The following is an 18,877-nucleotide window of genomic DNA, read 5'->3' on the forward strand; positions in this document are numbered from 1 at the left end:
CAGTTGCTAGGGGACACCAACCGGTGTTTGTTGGGCTGATCGCTGATCATCAGAGCTGCAATTTTTTTGTCAGCTGTGAATAACTCTGGGAGGCTGCAGTGGCCATGCCTGCCTGTGCTGCCTGCCACAGCTGAGGCCTAAGGCTGAAATTTTAGGAGAGCATATCTTCTAGGCTGACCGTAAAATGGGATTTCATGCTGGTGGTAGCATGACCCCTGCTTCTCTCAGCAAAACTCCTGCCTTGGGAGGCAAATCAATCAGGGAGGATGCCTGATTCCTGGGCCTTAGCACTGGGCCTGCCCTTTCAGTCCTCCCTGGAGCCCTCCATCTGAGCAGCCCACCCTTCTAAGACACAGAACAGCAACAATAACCACCACTAACAATGGACGGTAGTGTGCTAAGCTCTATCCCCTATCTTTTCCTGGGATCTAAGGTCAGCTAGATCCTTATTCCCATTTTACAGGAAAGGAAACTGAAACTCAGTGAAGTAGAAACTATAACTCAGAAGGCACAAAGCTGGAAGTGCTGGAACTGAATGTAGACCCAGGCTACACACAGCCTCAGTCTCAACCCCTGCCTTGAAGCCTCGACGCATCCAGCCCAAGCTGGCGTGGTGCCCAGAGACAGGCTGGATACTCTTGACTGTTGGCACAGGGTCATGGTCAGAGACTGGGCTTGCTGGCCAGGCCACCAACAGTCATGGGTCTTTGCAGAAAGCCTCCCCCATGGCATAGTTCTCGGCCCTGTTCACTCACTCGAGTCACCAGCGCATGGCCGTGAAACGATCTGAGGCTGGACCGGAGGGGGTCAACGGGTGCATGGCTGTAGGACTTCCTCTCCTCAGCCTGCCAGGGCTGTGCACTCCCTGGCCTTGCACTCAGCTGGTGCCCTTCAGCCCAGCCTGGAGGCTGCTGGAGAAGCAGCATTTTGACAGGGCCCTCCTGAACCCTGCCAAGGCTGGCCCTGCCCTCCTCTTCCTGGGGAAGAGTGGACCAGCTCACACCTGGAGGGCTTTGTGCCTCAGCCAAAGGGGTCTGTGAGGCGCAGACCCAGGAGCCCCAGAGCTACCTCCGTATCCCAGCCCATGACAGCCTCAGGCCCTGGCTTCACCTGCACCAGTTGACAATGGGGTCGAGAGGTCGGGGGACTGATAAGGGAGTACTTTTGCCCAGGAAATGTACAGAATAGAGAATAAGCCAACAACTCTCTGACAAACTCCTCTCCTATTCAGGCCCCAATTCAACTCAACTCTAGAAAACACACATTCCTCCAAGGCTTTCTTCACCTCTCTGAGCCCCACCTTCCCCATCTGCTCCTTATGGATGGCAATATCTACCTCTCAACTCTTTTTCCAGGATGATGGTTCAATAGGTGAGCCCGTCCCCTGACCTCTCCACGCAGCCTAGCCAGGGCCAGACATGTGGGCTGAGCAGCACAGACCAGGGGGGTCAGATGTGATGAGTCGTTTGGAAACAGGAGGGCTCAAAGCAGGGTGTCTGTACTCAAGACCCTGCGGGTGGAGACTCGAGGGTGGCCTGAGGACGAGTGTGGAAGCAGCTCTGGTCTCGGAAGGATTTGTACCTGATGGCCCTGGGAGACAGGAGGCTGGGCTACCCGGGAAGCGGTGACTGCAGAGCAGGTGGCCCTGCTCTCTGTCCTGGCTGGAGCCGTGGACATTTGGTGATCCCCCTGCCCCCCACCTTCTGACCTGGTGGCAGGCTGGCTGCCAGGCAGTAAGCTCCCTCCCAGGCCAACAGGGTCATTTCCACGTGACCAGGCCTCAGGGCAGATGCGTGGGGTGCAGGAGGGTGGAGAAGCCGGGTCCAGTTTCAGAGCCTCCACCTCCGTGCCCCGCTGCCCCGCCCCGCCCCGCCCAGCCCACAGCACAACATCTGCTGAATTGCTCTAACCGTATTCTACAGACGCGCCAACTGAGACATGCCTAAGCAAAGCAGCTTGCCTTAAGTCCCACAAAGCCCCCTTGACGCTTCCACCCCGGCTGTCTCCCAGCATGGCCTGGGCAGCGGGCAGGCATGTGAGTCCGTGTCCCCCTGACATGACCCCTCATACTCCGAATCCTAGAACTGAATGTACCCCAGAGAAGAGGCCAGAAGAGCACCTGGGGTTCAGAGGACTGGATCAAGGACTTGGGACACCCTGCTTCATCCTTGGGGTGCCCCCAACTTGGGGGGTGGTACTTTATCAGCTGGAGGAGTCAGGGGAGGGGTACCAAAAAAGCCAAGTTCAAGGGCACGCTCCACAGAAGGCAGGACTCTTTCCCCTTCTTTCTGGGAGGAACAGCAGGCATTAGAGGCTCTGGGGGGCCTCCATGCTCTAGGAAAGCAACTCTCACTGGTCCCCAACCTCCACGGCCCAGCCCAAACCCGAGGTGTCTGCACGTCTTCCTCATCTCACTCAGCCCCCAAAGCGATGCGCCTGGACCAAGGCAAGATCCCCTGCCCCCCAGGGCACAGCTGAGGGCTTTTGGCCAACCCGCTCACTCCATCTGGGCCCTGTGATTCCACCTCCAGGGTGAGCGTTTGGAATCTGCAGCCACAGCAGGAGAGTCCCCGCTTAAAACACTTCTGCAGCTTCCAGACACACTTTGGTCCACCCACCCAGCCCCATCCTTCCACTCCACACAGGCCGCAGCTGGTCTCCAGCCCGTGCCTCTGCTCACAATGTTTCCTCTACCCAGCACCCCCAGGAGCTGCACTCACACCTGTCTTCCCTGCTTTGGCCCAGCACGTGCTTATTACACTGATTCAACCCACTTGTGATTCCCAGCTCCTCCCCCTGCCTCCGACTCTAAGCAAAGCACGTGTGTTGGGACCAGGCAGGGCCCACAGAGACCACCAGGAGTCAGAAGCTTGGGTCCTTGCCCCAGCCCTGGTGTTTCCCAGCCTCACAGTCCTGGCAGGGGCCCCACCCTTCATCAGGCCTGCAAAAGGGCTGGGACGAGAGGGACTCAGAGACCCCAGAGCTGGATCCTCCCCTGTTCTACAAACTCTGTTACCCCAACCCTGTCTGAGACCCCGAGGCCCTCAGCGCCTTGGCCAGAGCTGTGAATCCTGGTGAACCATGGCTGCTCCAGGGCAGCGAGGGAGGGGTGGAAAGGCCTCCTGGGTTGCCCACCGGGCAGGCGGGCTGGGGGGCGGCCGGGGGACTCACTCTCTCCAGGTCCTGCCGCAGGTGCGTGAAGAGCTTCAGGCGGCGGTAGAGGACGTCCTGCTCCTGCTGGGCCAGGTTGTCCACCTCGTCGGTCTTGGGCGTCAGCAGTGGCTGGTTGGCGTTGGCTTTCCTCTTCAGCTTCCAGTACTGGTAGATGAAGTCGACCAGCACCTCAGCCAGGTCCAGGCGCTCAGCCACCTCGGCTGGCTCCACCAGCTCATAGAAGTCTTCCTCCAGCTGCTGCAGCCGTTGCTTGCGTAGGGTCACCTTCTCCAGGTCCTCGCTGGCTGGGCTGGGCTCCACGGGTTCGGACGTGGTTTCACCCCGTGGGCCCCCATCACTGTGCTCCTGGCAGAATGACTTGAACTTGACCTCGTCGTTGTCTGCTAATATAGTCCTCATTTCCAGGCTGTGGTCAAAGGCGCATGTGACGTGGAATGCCGTGACGCAGGAAGGCATGGAACACTAGAGGGAGAGGAAGGGCAGCGTGAGGTATGAAGGGAGACCTGGTGGGAGGGAAGAAGAATGTGGGGCATCCCCCAGGGTTACACTGAGAATGCAGAATGCTGGCGAGACCCTAAACAAAATGGCACGGGCTGCCAACATCCTGCAGGTTGTGGAGGGAGTCATGGAAGATGGGAAGGGGAGCTCTGGGGGAGCTGGACAGCATCATATACCCTGGGGAAGTCAACAATCAGATGACTGACAATCCCTCTGGGGACAAGCTGCACTTCTGTGCGGACAATGACTTTGGATCTGAGGCATCGAAAGAAAGAGGCTGTTGATGGGTCCCTGCCTCCTCTGCTCCTGCAATGTTATCTAAGATGGGGAGCTGTGCCCCTCCCTTGTCCTCTGGGAAGAGGGGCTGGAGTTGGGTCCCTTCCTTCTTCTCCTGTCCAGGCAGTTAGGGCCAACTCAGGGCTTGAGTTACCTGGGATGATGGCTGTGGGTAGCTGACAACTGTTTCAGCAATAACCCATCGAAATGTTAGTGGCCGTTTACGCTGCACTCACAAACCATTCTGAAAGTCTTATAAATGGGTGGAGGTACATCTAGTGCTTACAATGACAACTGTTCCTGAAGAGGCAAGGGAGAGAAAGGATGACCCTCCCACTTCCCAACCTATAGGCCAGGAGCATCAATATCACATGGGAGCTTGCTAGAAATATGCAAATTCTCAGCCCCACCTACAGATCTACAGAATTAGGACCTCTGGGGGGTAGGCCAAGCAATCTGTGTTTTAACAAGTCCTCTGGGTAATACTGATACGCCCTAGAATTTGGGAACCGTTACTGTCAACAAACTAACACAGCCCTGCCATGTGTAGGGAGAGCCTGTTAGCTTAGTTGGAGGAAAAGTTTGATTCTTACCCCTCTCACGTGTCAAGTTTGACATCAGAAGAGAGGTCAATGTATTTATTAAGCCCACAGACCCTTGCTCCTGGGGAAAGCCCCCTCACTACTGTAAAGGGGTGGTGAGCCTGGCTCCCCAGGCCTGTGTCCCATGCCTAGTGGAACTAGGGATGGAGGAGTGCCTGGCAGGTGGGGTGCTGGCTCTGGTCCCTGTCCCAGGCACATCAGTGCTTCTGTCTGTAGCACCATGGGGCAGGTGGAGGGTGCTGGCAGTGGCCTGCTTTACAGGGTGTCCCAGACACACCCCTCTGTGTAGCTGGCTCCTACATGGGCTCCCGGGCAGCAGCGGGGTGAAGGGGCTGTGTACCTGGATGCAGGTGCCCGTGCACTCCTTGCAGAGGCTGCAGGACAGAGCCCAGCGGCTGGCTGGGATATGCGAGATCTTGGTGATGGGCTCCATCTTCTCGGGGCACCCGATGCTGACCTGGGGCAGGACACAGGGAGCTGCATCAGGTCTCTCATCCCCAGCCTGCCTCCAGGGATCACCTAAATGGGGGGCCTGTCTGCTGAAACCAGGTGGTGGGCAGACACGGCAGTGGGAGAGTCCCAAGTCCTTCCTGACTTCCCAAGTTGACCATGTTGTGTTAGTGTGTGCTCTATAGCGGCCAGGCTTAAACTGTGACTGGGAGAGTGCGCTTCCGTGTGTGTAACTGACTGAGTGTATGTGTGCCTGTGACTGTGTGAGTCTCAAGACAGAGATGCTTCCATGTGCAGATGAGTACATGCAAGGTCCCCCTCTCTTTTGTACTTCAGGCCTTTGTTAATAGCATCTTCAGAGTTCTTATTAGAACTTGAATTTATTTTACTTATTCTTCTGGGTGGCGACTATAGGTCCCCATGGTAGGATCTCTTCTTGGGGACCTCCAGGGCTTTCCTGGCCAAGGGGGATGTGCCTTTGTTTAGCCCCTCCTATGGGGACAGGGCTATAACCATGCCCATCTCCTGGGCACAGCCCACTCCTCAGCCCCAGAGGCAGGGTACATTTGCCTTCCTACTGCCCATGCCTGAGGAGGGAAAAAGGGCCCCTGTCCAGAGATCCTGAACCAAAGAGCCCCCACGGTAGGTCCTTGTTGATCCTCTGTGTCCCTGCTGTGCCCAGACCAGGTATACTCAGAGGTAGTCCCAGACTTCAAGATGCTGATGTGGCCGCAAGTGACTATTGCTGACATAACCACTATGATCACAGAAACCTGTGATGTGGGTCCCAGCAAGGACTTTCAGACGGCGAGCCCAGGAAGGGGAGGGGCCACCTGCTGACAGGGCCACCTGGCTTGCTTCCGGGCACAGGCAGCACTGGAGTGGGGCCTCATTCTGGGTCAGGGCACACAGCAGGGAGAGAGCTGAAACGCCAGCAAATGTCAGCATTTCCCATTTCAAATAAGACAGGAGCCCAGGGCCTCTGCTAACTCACTGTGGGCTCAGCCCATTGTCCGTGGTCCCCCGCTAGACTCAGACCTGGGCCCACCCCGCCATTCCAGCCACAGCCCTACTCTCCAATTTTCATCAGGCTCCCCACCTGATTTCCTTTTAGGTCATTTGGCTTATTTTCATTTTAAAAAAAGCACTTGACTTTGGTTGGGACCACCGTCTAGATTTGGGTAGACCCCCAACCTGCTTTCCCCTAGAGTCGGCTGCCTGACTTCTGTCCAGCTCTCACACCACCTGGATCTCCCAGTGGCTCATAATCCCATCTTCCCATGGAAATAGCCACCCAGGTTCTGCCTAGGTCCCTGGGTAAAGTTCCCTGTGGGCTGCTGCCTGAGCTTTTCCCAGGCTCGACACCTGAGGTCTGCCATTTAACGTGGCCCATCACCTTCTTTTCCTAGTGCTCTGCCGTCGGGGTTCTGAGTTCTGTTCAGACCCACTTCCCCACGGCTGTGCCCCAGGGCCGCCCCAGCCCCACATCTGCCCACCTCAGGAATCCACAGAGCGCAGCTGACGTGCACCCACTTGGTCCCACTTCTAGTGGGCTTCAGGGCTCCTCCTCGCTTGGGGCAGAGCAGGCACTTCGGCTGGACACCCAGGGCACACGTCCGGCACAACCAGCTGCCTGTGGGCACCTTGAGGATCCCGTAGCATGCCTGGGGAAAGAGCAGGGTGGTCACAGGTCAGAGGCATTGGCCAATCTGCGTCTGGTCAGCATTCGGCTATAAACAGTCCTAGCCCCAGCCCAAGCTAGGAGCCACGGAGTGACACTGCTACTCATCTCTGCCAAAGAGAGCTCCTAAGGGACTACAATGCAAGGGCTCCAGGGATTCTCTTTGCGTGGGTTGTGCGTTGAAATTTCACCATCTCACAGTCCTCTGTGAAAGGGCTCCGCTCTGCCCTCTGCTGGGAGGTCAGTCACTTCGGCAGAGGTTCCTAATCAGGGATGGATTTCAGGGGCATCCATGAACTCCCTTGAATTGAATACAAATTTGGGTATGTACACTGCCCGAGGACAAGGCCCAGAGCTTTCATCTTTTTTCACAGGGATCTGTGATTGGGCACCCTTCTGGTAATACCTAGGGCGTATGGATCTAAGAGCTGCTGGGTATAAGGGACGTAGATGAATGAGGAGGGTGGTGCACTGCCTACCAACCTGCCAGCCAGGTGAAGCCCTTTTGAGCTCCCTGGGTGCTATTCAAACAGAAGTGGGTAAGGGAGGGCCTCAAAGTTAGGGCCAGAGTGGGTCCACTGGGTTCCAGTCAGGTCTTCTACATCTTCTACAAACAAGGCCCAGAGATGCCCCAGACCTATAGCCTTGGGGCCCAAGATCAAGAGGGGAGCCTAGTCAGGCAGCACCTGGTTTATAATACCAATACTGTTAACAAACACGAACAACTCTTACTATACCGTTCTAACCAAATGACTCATAGTAAGGAACTTAATCCTCACAACAACTTACTTTTATTTATACTTGAGGAAACAGAGGCTCAGAGAGATTAAGAAACTTACCCAAAATCAAATAGCTTGCAAAGGGCAGAGCCATGCTTTGAAACCAGGTGGCCTGGCTCCAGGCTCTGCTCTCGATCACTACACTGTTCTGCCTCGTTGTAAGTTCACGATGGTGAGGAGGGGGTAGGGTGCTCAGTGGGGAGAATCTGAGGGAGGCCGGCAGGACAGCACAGAAAGACCATCCAATGGGCGTTACTCAAATCTGGCTGAGGGGGCTGAGCCGAGGGGCCCTGGGTATCCCTGGCACCACGGCACTCACGCCATTCCCTTCCACCCCCTTGCCCTCCTTCTCAGGGGCCCGTGCCCACAGTGCTGCTGCACCCCTACAGCCAGGGTGACCGGGTCAGGCAGGGGCCTGCCTGAACAGCATGGTGACGGCAATGGGGGCTGCCTACCTGGTGCACGCAGACGTTGCATTTGTCGCAGAAGACCATCTCGTTGCCATCTTCACCCTCGGGAGAGCGGCACACGTCACAGACGACATCCTCATCATACTCGATGCCCAGCCCCTCCTGCGTCTCGATGGCCCGCGCCATGTTCTGGTGGCACAGAGTCTCCAGCTCCTCCAGTACGCGCTCGAGCGTCAGTTCATCCAGCTCTGGCCTCTCTGTGAGGACAGCAGGGCAGGGTGTCAGGAGCCTGGCCTCTCAGGGCAGATGTACAGGAGGGCTTCCACCCACTCACTGGTTGCACTATCTCAGGACCCCAGCTCCATGGTCCAAAAACTGACTGCGCTGGACCACGCAACCTCAAAGGTCCCCGGGGCCTGGTGTGGTGTTGACTTCAGACACTGCTTGTGACCACACACATGCTTGTGTACACACAGATACCATGAAGTGTCTCTGGGATGCAGCCGGCTCCGTGGGGAACCCACTGCTCGAGCTATGTGTATGGGGGGGACCTGGGAAGGTGGCTGAATATGGCAGAGCTGGCCCTTCTTGGGACATGGTGGGCTCCAGCCAGAAGGCCCATACCAACTGACCCTGGCCCCATTTGTAATCCTAGACTCCTAGCGCTCACTCAATCTTCATGCAACAGTCACACTTACTACAGTATTCCCCCAAACCGTATAAATGACATGCTCTTATTGCCTCCATCTGAGAGCTACAGACATTGAAGCACAGTAATCAGTAATGCAGCAGGGACTTTCCCCCCAGACCTGTGGCGTGCCAAAGCCCAGTGATGGCCACTGCCCTCCTGAGGGTGAGGATGCTGGGGTTCAGAAGAAAACCCTCCTTGGTCTGCCCCCACCCCATTCTCAGCTGGCGGGTCACCTACCCATCTCCCTGAGCTCCGAGTTGATGAGTTCCAGCCAGTAGGCGTCAATCTCGTCCAGGTCATAGCGGCTGCCCCCTGGCCAATCAGGCTGGGAGCCCTCACCAAGGTCGGAGCCGCTAGGGGACACCTGGGTAGGGGGGCCTTCCAATGGTGGAAGAATCCTAGGAAATCAAGAGAAGGTGTGAGGGGAAGGTGCCCTCAGCCTGCTACTCTTGCTGGGTCTGGGGGCCTTTAGCAAGTTGGCCAGCCTGGCTGAGGAGCTAGTGAGCAAGTGAGGTGTGAGACTTTGATGCCGAGCAGGGCCCACCTCCTTCCATTCCCTCCTCCCACCCGCCCACCCTGCAGAGGCTGTAGGAGGCATTCCAAGTGCTGTCCTGGGCAATGCCCAGCCACTTTGGGACCAGGGGGATAGAACCAGCTGGCCTCCAGGTCCTTCAGCATACCCCTCAAAGCTGGGGAGAGGCCAGGGATTGCTTCCAGGCCCTCACAAGCTCTGGCCCCTCCTCCACCAATAGCCTCAGGGGCACTGAGGCCAGGGCTCCTCTGGGGTGAAGAGGATGCACCTGCTACAGTCTCAGGGTCACACTCCAGGTCAGCCCACCCCCAGGCCATGGCTCTGCCTCTGAGGCAGCTTGGAAGTGCCCTGACTGCAGGGTGAGGTCTCCAAGTCCAGCTCCACCACTTAATGTGTGACTCTGGGTAAGCCACTTAACTTCTCTGTGCCCCAGAAAATGGGCTAATGATAACAGTACCTACCATCTACAGTTGGCATGAGGATTAAATGGATGAATACATGTAGAGCTCTTAGAACTGTGCCTGGCATGTAGTAAGCACTATATGTGTGTGAGTATGTATTTTAAGATATACACTTTGCTTCTTCTGAAATGGAATGAGGGTGTTTTGCCTTGGGAGAGCACAGCTTCCTCTCTTCGATCAGCTGTGTGCTGCCCCTCAGTTCCTGATGCCAGTTCAGAATGCCAGCTCTTCCCACCCCCTACCAGTTGCCATGGTTATTGCTGCGGAGCCTGGCCTCCATCTGGCCAGCCCTGCCAGGGCTGAGAGGCCCCTTACTTGCCCGAGAGGCCTCCTGGGGTCGAAGGCAGGGCTGCCAGGGGCTGTGACTCAGCGCCGACTGGGGAGGAGAAGGCAGGGCTCTGGATGCACAAACGTGGCTCAGCTGTGGGGAGGGCTCCTGGGCGCCAGGAAATGCCCCGGTGTCAGCAAGGGGGGCAGGAAGGATGAAGGAGACAGGGAGGCAGAGTGGCCTCCAGACAAGAGGGAGGCCCAGAGGAGACTGAGGGAGACAAGGAGAAAGGGCAAGGGCCTGGCACCACCTTTTCCCACACCAGATGCCCAGATTAAGGAAGGTCTTCGGCAAAGATAATGACGTGATGCCCCCCGGCCCCCAGATCATTCCAAATAGAAGGAATATTAGTACTCTTGGTCCTACAAAATTCTGCCTTTCCTCATGGGGCTCTTATTTAAATTAACATAGTCTTTGAAAAACACCGTAATTTTGCCATGACCCTGCTTTGTGTGTGCCCCCAGCATACGCTTAGCTGGGGTTTTGGATAACTCTTGCCCGAATGCCCACCACCTACTGGCATAACTACCCACACTTGTGTGCTCAGTCAGCTGCCACCTGGCCAGACCTCTTGGGGCCGAGATCACATTCCTTTCTCTGGGAAGCTGAGGTTAGACGGCTCACAACAAAAAAGGCATTTCCTGTACTTCCTGGGGCTCTCATCTTCATCTGTGTGGCCTCTTCTGGCTCTGACTATGGAGAAAACACTCCTATCAAGGGTGGACAGACCTTACCCTAGGCCAAGGCCTCAGTCTCAGCTGCAGCCAGTAAGACTGAGGTCATCTGGGAGGAGGTGGATGGCTGGGCTGGGATCTGGAGAAGGGGAGGGCTCTCTACTCCAGGAGACCAGACAGACACCAGAGGTTGGTTTTGCCCTGAGCTGAGTCTTTTGGCCACACCGAGGGAGCAGTGTAGGCCCTCCCTCAATTCATGATCTGAGAGTGAGAGGTTCTCATTATCCAGAGAAGTTTCAGACCGTGAGGTGGGCAGACCTGCTCAAGGGCCAGGGAGGACTGGGCAAGGAGAGAGGGATGGAGGGAGCCAGGGTAGCAGCAGGGGAGGGCAGAGTCAGCGAGCCAGGGTGATCAGGGCATAAGACTCTCTTTGGGACACACAGGGGCAACCCAGGGCTTGTTCCCGTGGCCTGTGTTTTCCCGGCCCAGCCCACAAGGCCCTGGTGGTGGTCAGGCAGGGAATTCCCCAGAATTTCCTGACTTCCTCATCTATAGAATGGGGACAGCAATATGCCCTTTAGAGGGCCAATATGATAATTAAATGAGAAGATGAGTGTTAACAGGTTCAGCATAGCAAGTTCTCAGGAACAGAGTTCCTATAACAATTCTGAGCATGGTGGCTGCCGTGCTAGCTTCCAGATGAGGGCTGTGCAGTGGAAGGCACCCCAGGAGATGTAGGGACCAGGCTGGAGGGAGACAGGGAAAGATGGGTCACAGAGATATCTCCACGAGAGCATCCCTCCCCCTCCAGTCTATCCTCTCCAAAGAGCATGGATGGTCCAGGAGTGCCTGGCTCCTGTCGGCCTAGAGCAGCCATGTGTATGTGGGGAATGTACCTAGTAGAGCCAGAGCTGTCTGAACACATGCTCTCGTCTTGATGTCAACAGGTAAAACACCAACTGAAGCCAAGCTACTGGTGTGGAGGCATCTGCAAGTAATCACCCAGGCCGGCGGATGTTTCTGGAACCACCTGACACTGACATCAAGGACATGGGCTGAGCCCAATCAGGACTCACTCCTCTCTGCCCAGCTGGTGGCCCACCCCTCTGCCTCATTATCCTGGGCCCTTGGCGTGCGAATTCTCATTTAATCCTCACCACCACAGTATCAGGCATGCACTGTTTTTAGACCCATTTTACAGAGAAGGAAACAGGTTCAAAGAGGTCAGTAACAGTTCTTCAGTCTGCAGAGCTGAGGGTGCGAAACTGGCTAGGAGGCCGACCCACGTTTTTGGCCCTGGGCAGAGGATGTGTAGGATAAATTCTTTCTCTAAATCCCACATACACTCCCGTCCAGAGAGGCCTGGAGCTTCCCTGATTCTCAGAGGGCTGAAGACAAGAGCTGGTAGGCATTCAGCCCTTGGGAGCCCAGGAGGCTGAGCACTGCCCAACACCCAATCCTCACTGACCACCGAGTGAGGCTCAGAGTCCGCTTCGCCTCTGTAGTCCCATGCCCAGCACAGGCCTGGCATCAGACAGGCACTGGGTGTCTGTGAGCCAGTCATAGGTGTGGCTGCCAGGAAGCAACAGTGCCAATGTCAAGGGAGGTGACAGCTGAGATCTTTGCCCCAGGCCTGGTCAAAATGGGCCTAAGTGAGAGCCACAGGGCTGCCAAGGCCGGGAATGAACTGCCAATAACACGAGCTGCCCAGCCCAGGCAAGCTGGTGGGCAGAGAAGGCCAGGACAGTAGGCCCCTGTGTCCCAAGGCATGACTTGGAGGGCTTCCCGGGGTGCAGCAAGAAGCACTTGGCTGAGCTCTGTCACTGGATGCAAGGCTTATGGCCACAAGGCCACCTCCTGACAAGAGCACCAGGCGGCTCTCTGACCTACAAGAGCAGAAGGCACCACAGCCCAAAGAGGACTCATCCCTGAGCCAACCCTGGCCCAGCCCTGGCAGGAGGGCCTCCTCAGAGTCTGGTCGTAGCAGCTGCTTCGTGAACATCTGATGTGTGTGCTAAGAACTCCTTAAACTCCCTCCTGCTAAGAACTCCTTAAACTCCCTCCTGCTAAGAATTCCTTAAACTCCCTCCTGTTAAGAACTCCTTAAACTCCCTCCTGCTAAGAACTCCTTAAAAAGGCTGAAGAAGTCAAGAGCGTGGCTTATCCCTATCTCAAGGACTAGTTGAAAACCTGGAGACTTCCCTGAGAAGATCCTCTGGTGGGACCCAGTCTGGATCGACGTCAAGCTAACCCACGGCCAGTTTTCACTGAGTGCTCATGTGTGCCAGGTCCTATGTCCAGGACCTGCCATGCATCGTTTCTCTACATCATCTCGACCACTGCATGGGGCAGGTGCTATTGTTATCACTCCCATTTTACACACAAGGAAACTGACACCCAGGGAGATTACATTTCTGGCCCAAGGTCGTACTGAATATGACTGGCAATTTGAACCCAGGCTGTCTGGCTCCAGAGCTGAGCCCAAGCTCAAACCCTTGGCCTGCAGTATTTCTGGAACACTGCAGTGTTTTTTAGGGCAAAAGAATCTAAGAATAGAGACACACTAGAAAGGAATCCCTTGACTGGTCCTAGCCTACCCTTCATCCTCTGCCTATGGCCCCCCCGGCCTGGGCTTCCCGGCTCACCTCACCACGGGCTCTGGAATGGCCTCTGCCCCCGCAGGCACCTGCACACCTTTCTCCCATTCCTGTCGCCATGGGTCTGCCAGGATATAGTAGTCATCCGGGCTGAGCTGGTATGAGTCTGGAATCTTCATGGCTGTGATCAAGTCTGTCCGGAAAACCTGTGGGGAGCAAAGGTGGAGAGAGAATGGCTTCAGATTGCCTCAGTGTGACCTGCTTCACAGGCCAGGGCAGGAAAAGGCAAATGCAGAAAGCCCACTCACTCAAAAATAAGAAGATGGCACAAAAGTACAAAGTACAAGAATGCATCTTCTCTGAACCCAGCACACAGAAGATCTTCAATAAATGCATTGGACTGAATTTACGTGCTCTGACCTGCTCAAGGACAGAATGTGACTGATGGACGGTAGTGGACCTCAGAGAGAAGAGGAAAGACTTGCCGAGAAAAGCAAAAACAGTGAGGAAACATCGGATGGCAGAAAGGCTTCTGTGAATGCAATACTGCCGTGAAGTAACTGTTCAGAAATTTCTGCTGAAGATCCAAAGTTATGTTTGCTGTTGCTACCACAGTCACTAGCGTCAAAGAGTCCAGGCGACTACGTGCCAGGGCCTCATGCAGATAGCTGAGGGAGAGCCCAGGGTTTGGGGCAGCCCAGAGAATAGCCTCTCATGGGTCAGGGTCTCCATGGTCTCTCAAGAACAAGGATATCGTGATGGCCTCTATGGGAAAAAAAAACTCAAGAAGAGTGGATATATGTATATGTGTAACTGGTTCACTTTGCTGTACACCTGAAACTGACATAACATTGTAAATCGGCTCTACTCCAATAAAAATTAAAAAAAAAAAAAAAAGAACAAGGATACCATGAGCCCTGCTCGGTGGGAGCTCTGAAGTAACATTCTCTGTTTGTGATGGGGTAGGAGGAGTGTGTTGAATTCCTTCTCAATCAAGCCCATCCGAATTCCCTCAGGGCCAGGCCGTGACTGGACGCACCCTCATGCTTTGGTTTTCTTTTGAGCACCTGCTCACTCGGGGGGAAACAGCTCTTCCCACATTCTGTCTGTTGCCCCCACCCCAGAGCAACCTCCAAGGCAAGCCTCAGTGGCACTGGCAGTGCCTCACCTGCCCTGGCTGCTCGGCCTCACTGGGTCCTCCACAAAGGGCTGCTGTAGGACCTGGTGGCAGCACTGGACACTGTGTGACTTGCTTTGGTACCAACTTTCCCAGTGATCATCACATGAGAATCACAAGTTAAAGGAGAGTTCACAGTGTGGAGAGAAGAGAAACCACTTCAAGGAGTCCTCCAGGCCTCAGACCCAGCTCCGAGCCCACTCCCCGCCCCGGAAGAATCAGTATCCACTGGCCTTCCAGAGGCTCGTGACAAGCCATTCAGTGGTAATCTCTGCCTGCGGGAGGCCCCACCCGCTGGCTGTGTGTCTCACTTGAATCTAGGGCTGTAACCACAAGGAAACAACTGAAATGGGCACACCAAGGGGGCTCAAGGCAGCATCTTGCAGAAAACTAATTAATGTCTGCATCTAGCTAGAGAGGGCCCTGGCTTGCAAAAGGTCAAGTTTCTTGAAGACTCTATTTGCCAATATAACTTAACTGTTAAGGCTAACACCCTAACATTTAATTAGGGTGCCAGTGTGAAAAAATTAAAATGAGATTACGATTAAATGCTAATTAAACAGAAGATGAAATGTGCAAAGATTTCACAGCCCTGATAATTTGCATATCTTATTAGCAAGTAGCAAGACGGCTGATAGAAAAACACAAACTCAGGTACTGGGTGCTTCTGTGGTATCCTTCGGCACCTCCCTTTGCTGGCTGGGGCTGGGTTATTGCCCTCTGGGACCCAGTATAGGACCTGGTGGGGGTAAACTGAACCCACAGTGGACTGGTGACTGTCTCAAAGTTCTCCCAATCCTGGCAAGCCACGTGGTACGACATCTAATGCCCTGTTGCTCTGATGCCAAAAGGAACCGCCCAACAGTGAAAGCCTGTCATCTTGCACCGGAAATCAACCGTCCAAGAGCCAAGTGCCACTGTGTGCCCCTCCAAAAAGGCACAGGTGAGCTTGAAACCTCTTGCTGTTCCCTGATCCTGGGCTGTAGTTTAAACGTCACCCCTGAGGGATCACCCTGATCACCCTGGCTCAGGGCCGCCAACCACCCGACAGAGCCACTTTCCAGCCCATCATTCTGCCTCATGTCTCAGTACTTATACTCCTGAACATTAACTGGTGTATGCATGTTGCTTGCTTCTTGTCATCTCTCCTGCCACAACTGTCCTATTCTCTGCAACATTCTCAATGCCTGGCACGGTGACTGGCACATAGTAGGTGCTCAATAAATAGTGACAGAGTGGATGATTAAATGAATGCATGAATAAAAGGGCCCTTCTGGGCCCCCAGCTGGCTCCTTGGCAATGCTTTTTGAACCCCCATGAACAGGTGATACACACCATGGATATATCCAGAGCTGAAATAACCCAAGCACGTGGACTGAATGGAGCAAGAGGCAGCCCTAGTCTGTAAGGCACAGAGTGCCAAGCCACACCAGCGGGGGGAGAGGTGGCCCTGACCTAGGAACAGGCTTGGCATTGAGAACTCAAGAGCTGGAAGGGATCCCGTGCTCAATTCAGTCAGGGAGATTCAGGAGAGAGAGAGAGAGAGAGAGAGAGAGAGAGAAAAAGAGTTCAGTCCCAAGAGAGTTGCAAGTTTCATCTGTGGTCATTCAGGCAGCAGGGGGCAGACTGGTTACCTGTGGCCCTTTTAGGCAGAGGACTGATGGAAGCACAGGAAGGGCAGCACCATCTTAATGGTACCAGTCAACACTTGAAGAGCACTGTGTGCCCAGTGCCAGTCTAATGGCTGTTCTTGAATTATTAGTCCCTATACCAACTCTGTGAGGTGGATGCTACCATTATCCCTATTTTACAGTTGAGAAACCTGGGACTCAGGTTAGTTTAATAACCTACACAAGGTCCTTCATGTTGGAAGTGGCAAAGGAACCCAGATAGACAACACCGGAGCCATTCAGCACCCCTGCACAACCCCAGCCCCTCTTGGCCACCTGCTCATTGCCAATGCCCTCGAGTTAACCCTAAGCCAAATCAAGTGGTTTCCCCAAGGGCTGGAATATGCAAATCAGACAGTGACCTTCGCAAGTTCCAAGTTCTCCAGTGGCTTTCTACCGTCTTCCCACTGCCCTCAGGCTGAGCTGCAGAGTCTACCAGGCCCCATGGCCACAAGGACGCACGGGTAGTCTCCCTCCCAAGCACTTTTCACCCTTGGCACACGAGAGGACCCTGCTGGGACAGTCTTCTCCCTGCCAAAGTGGGGGCAGCCTGTTTCACGCTTAGGGTATGAGTCCAGCCCACATCTGCTCTGGGAAGCCTTCCCTGATGCCAGGCTGAGTTCTGGGCTCCTCTGAACTTCCACAGCCCCTGTACTGGAATCTCCTCGTCTCTTGCTACAGCCGTGCACGCAGGGTCTGACACATGCTAGGTGCTAACTAAGGCCGAACTACTCAAGAGCCTCCCATGGATCTGCTACCACCTTTCTGGGTAGCTGCCCAAGGCTACAGCTCGGTACTCCGTACCTTCCAAAGGAACCCCTGTACCTTCATACAAAACCTGTCCACAAATACAGCAACCCAAACATCTTTCTGTTTTGAACTGCCAAAGGTTAGGCTTAAAAAAAGGCTTGATTATTCTCCTAAAATGCCTCTGAATTATTTATGAAAACTAAATAAGGAATAAAATGGACACTGATGAACTGGAGGCCTTGCCACGGCAAGGAAGTTGGAAGCTGGAAAACAAGCAATTTTCTAAGAATGTGAATGTTTACTATTTTTCCCTTTTGGCAGAAATTGACAAATTGTCTTTAGAGGTCTGCTGCCTAGCAACCAAGTTCTGCTGAGCTGCTTGGGAGATGTTAATTGTAGCTTCTTCAAACAGTATGAAGAACGTTTAAAGGTCTACAACTCTAATCTAGTAACCGATGTGAGTGCCAGAGGTGCCAACGCAGCTCTGAAGGGAGCTGAAGACCCTGCTCTGCCCAGATGAGGGGAAACGGCACGTGGCTTGCCCTCTAGTTCCTTTTCCCAAGACTGAAGACCACAAGCATTGAAAAGTCTATGGAGGCTTTCTGTACCTACTTCCCCAGAAGAACCAAAAACGGGCTATGCCAGAAAGCACGTCATGTCTGGAGTCTGACGTGATGTCCAAAAGCAAATAAAGACAATGACAACAGGCAACTTTCACTCTGCTATGCTAAGAGTTTCTGTGTATGATCACAAGATCTATGAATGTTATTTGAACATTTCATCCTGGGACCTTGGTTTCTGTTTCCTTTTCTCAAGGGTGAAGTATTATATCATAGTGTATTTCAGACCAAGAGGCACGAGGGGAAGTTCAGTCACTTAAGGAAAAGCTCCAACACCTATCATAATTACAGAATATGATTATTTGTGTAATTATTTGCTTAATGTCCATCTCCTCTAATAATCAAGCTGAGAGAGGCAGAGACTGCATGTGTCGTGCTTATCATTGTGCCTGTTTGCGGCACAGCGCCTGGCACATGGCAGGTACTCAAGAAATGCTTGTGGAACAAGTGAGTGAGTAAGTGAATGCACCCCAGGATTGGTCTGAAGTATGACTAAACTCTGAAACTTCCTGTCCTGTCCTCCTAGCAGGGAGAGTGCAGACAGAGGTCTGGCCCAAAGGATTCTTCCAGGTGGAACTCAGGCACTGGTCTTGGTCACTGTCCCAAAGCCAATGAAAATGGCTTTGGCCTGGACTGCCTCTCCTTGACTCTGTCCACATCAAAAGTCCCAATGCAAAGCTAGGAGTGCCCCCTCTCTCTAATCTCCCAAAGGATGTTTCACAGTCTGTCCTGAAAGAGCCAAGTAAAATTACTACCGGTACCTCATTTGAAATCACAGTTTTTTTCTGAGCACCTCATCTCATTAGAAAGAACAGCTAATAGTGAAAAGTGATTGCCCTGTTATAGTACGCCAGGTGCTGTGCTAAATGCTATATATATACAATCTCACCCAATTCATATTACTCCCACTTTACAGATGTGGAGAACAAGACTCAGAGAGGTTAAACCACTTGCCTAAGGTCTGCACTGTCCTTTAACCAATGTAATGCTGCCTGCAAACCAGTCAGCTATTTCTTCTTTTAAAAAAAAATCTCTTTCTTGGGCTGGAAACTGATAAAGAGTATCTCAGCCAAAAGCATACTTAGATACTTAAAATTAGGCCTACATTCCAGAGAAGGGCTCTGGAAATAGCCTCCCAGTCCCATTCAAGCTACCACTAGGCTAATTTGGTCAGACATTTACACACACACACACACACACACACACTCAACATCTTTCTCTTTCACAAGGATAACAGCACTTCCTGCTCTTAAAGAGAATTTATTACACACATTTCTTTTGCAAGACAAGTCCCAGAGGCCAGGAGGCCTTTCCAGTTGGCGGGAGCAGCAATGTTTCTAACTATACGAGAAGTGGATTCTGCCCCCCACCCCAGAGGAAGGCAGTGGGAGGCTCAGAGAGCAGGCGCTTAGCCCAGAGGAAGGGCTCCCCTCACTGCCTGCCTGCTTCCCAGGGTAGCAGAGGAACTGTTGGCTAGAAACACCGCTCAAAACCACAGGGGCAAGCA

General features: G+C 53.9%; 1 protein-coding gene across 15 annotated transcripts in view; it reads right to left on the bottom strand.

The window, feature by feature from the left end:
• JADE2 (jade family PHD finger 2) overlaps positions 1-18,877 on the bottom strand; it is a 51,997-nt gene that overhangs the window by 14,517 nt on the left and 18,603 nt on the right. For 14 of the 15 annotated variants that reach the window (XM_027097405.1, XM_027097386.1, XM_027097360.1 and 11 more), the window contains 6 exons: positions 13,202-13,359; positions 8,799-8,959; positions 7,916-8,127; positions 6,497-6,664; positions 4,891-5,007; positions 3,172-3,636 (listed from right to left, as the gene is read on the bottom strand). In XM_027097405.1, coding sequence (XP_026953206.1) covers positions 3,172-3,636; positions 4,891-5,007; positions 6,497-6,664; positions 7,916-8,127; positions 8,799-8,959; positions 13,202-13,359 — 1,281 coding nt within the window. The remainder of the gene's footprint in view (positions 1-3,171; positions 3,637-4,890; positions 5,008-6,496; positions 6,665-7,915; positions 8,128-8,798; positions 8,960-13,201; positions 13,360-18,877) is intronic. The other variant, XM_027097412.1, reaches the window with a different exon arrangement.

Source organism: Aethalodelphis obliquidens, unplaced genomic scaffold, assembly GCF_003676395.1.
Source record: "Aethalodelphis obliquidens isolate GAN/ISIS:26980383/991018 unplaced genomic scaffold, ASM367639v1 scaffold4, whole genome shotgun sequence".
Classification (NCBI taxonomy): domain Eukaryota; kingdom Metazoa; phylum Chordata; class Mammalia; order Artiodactyla; family Delphinidae; genus Aethalodelphis; species Aethalodelphis obliquidens.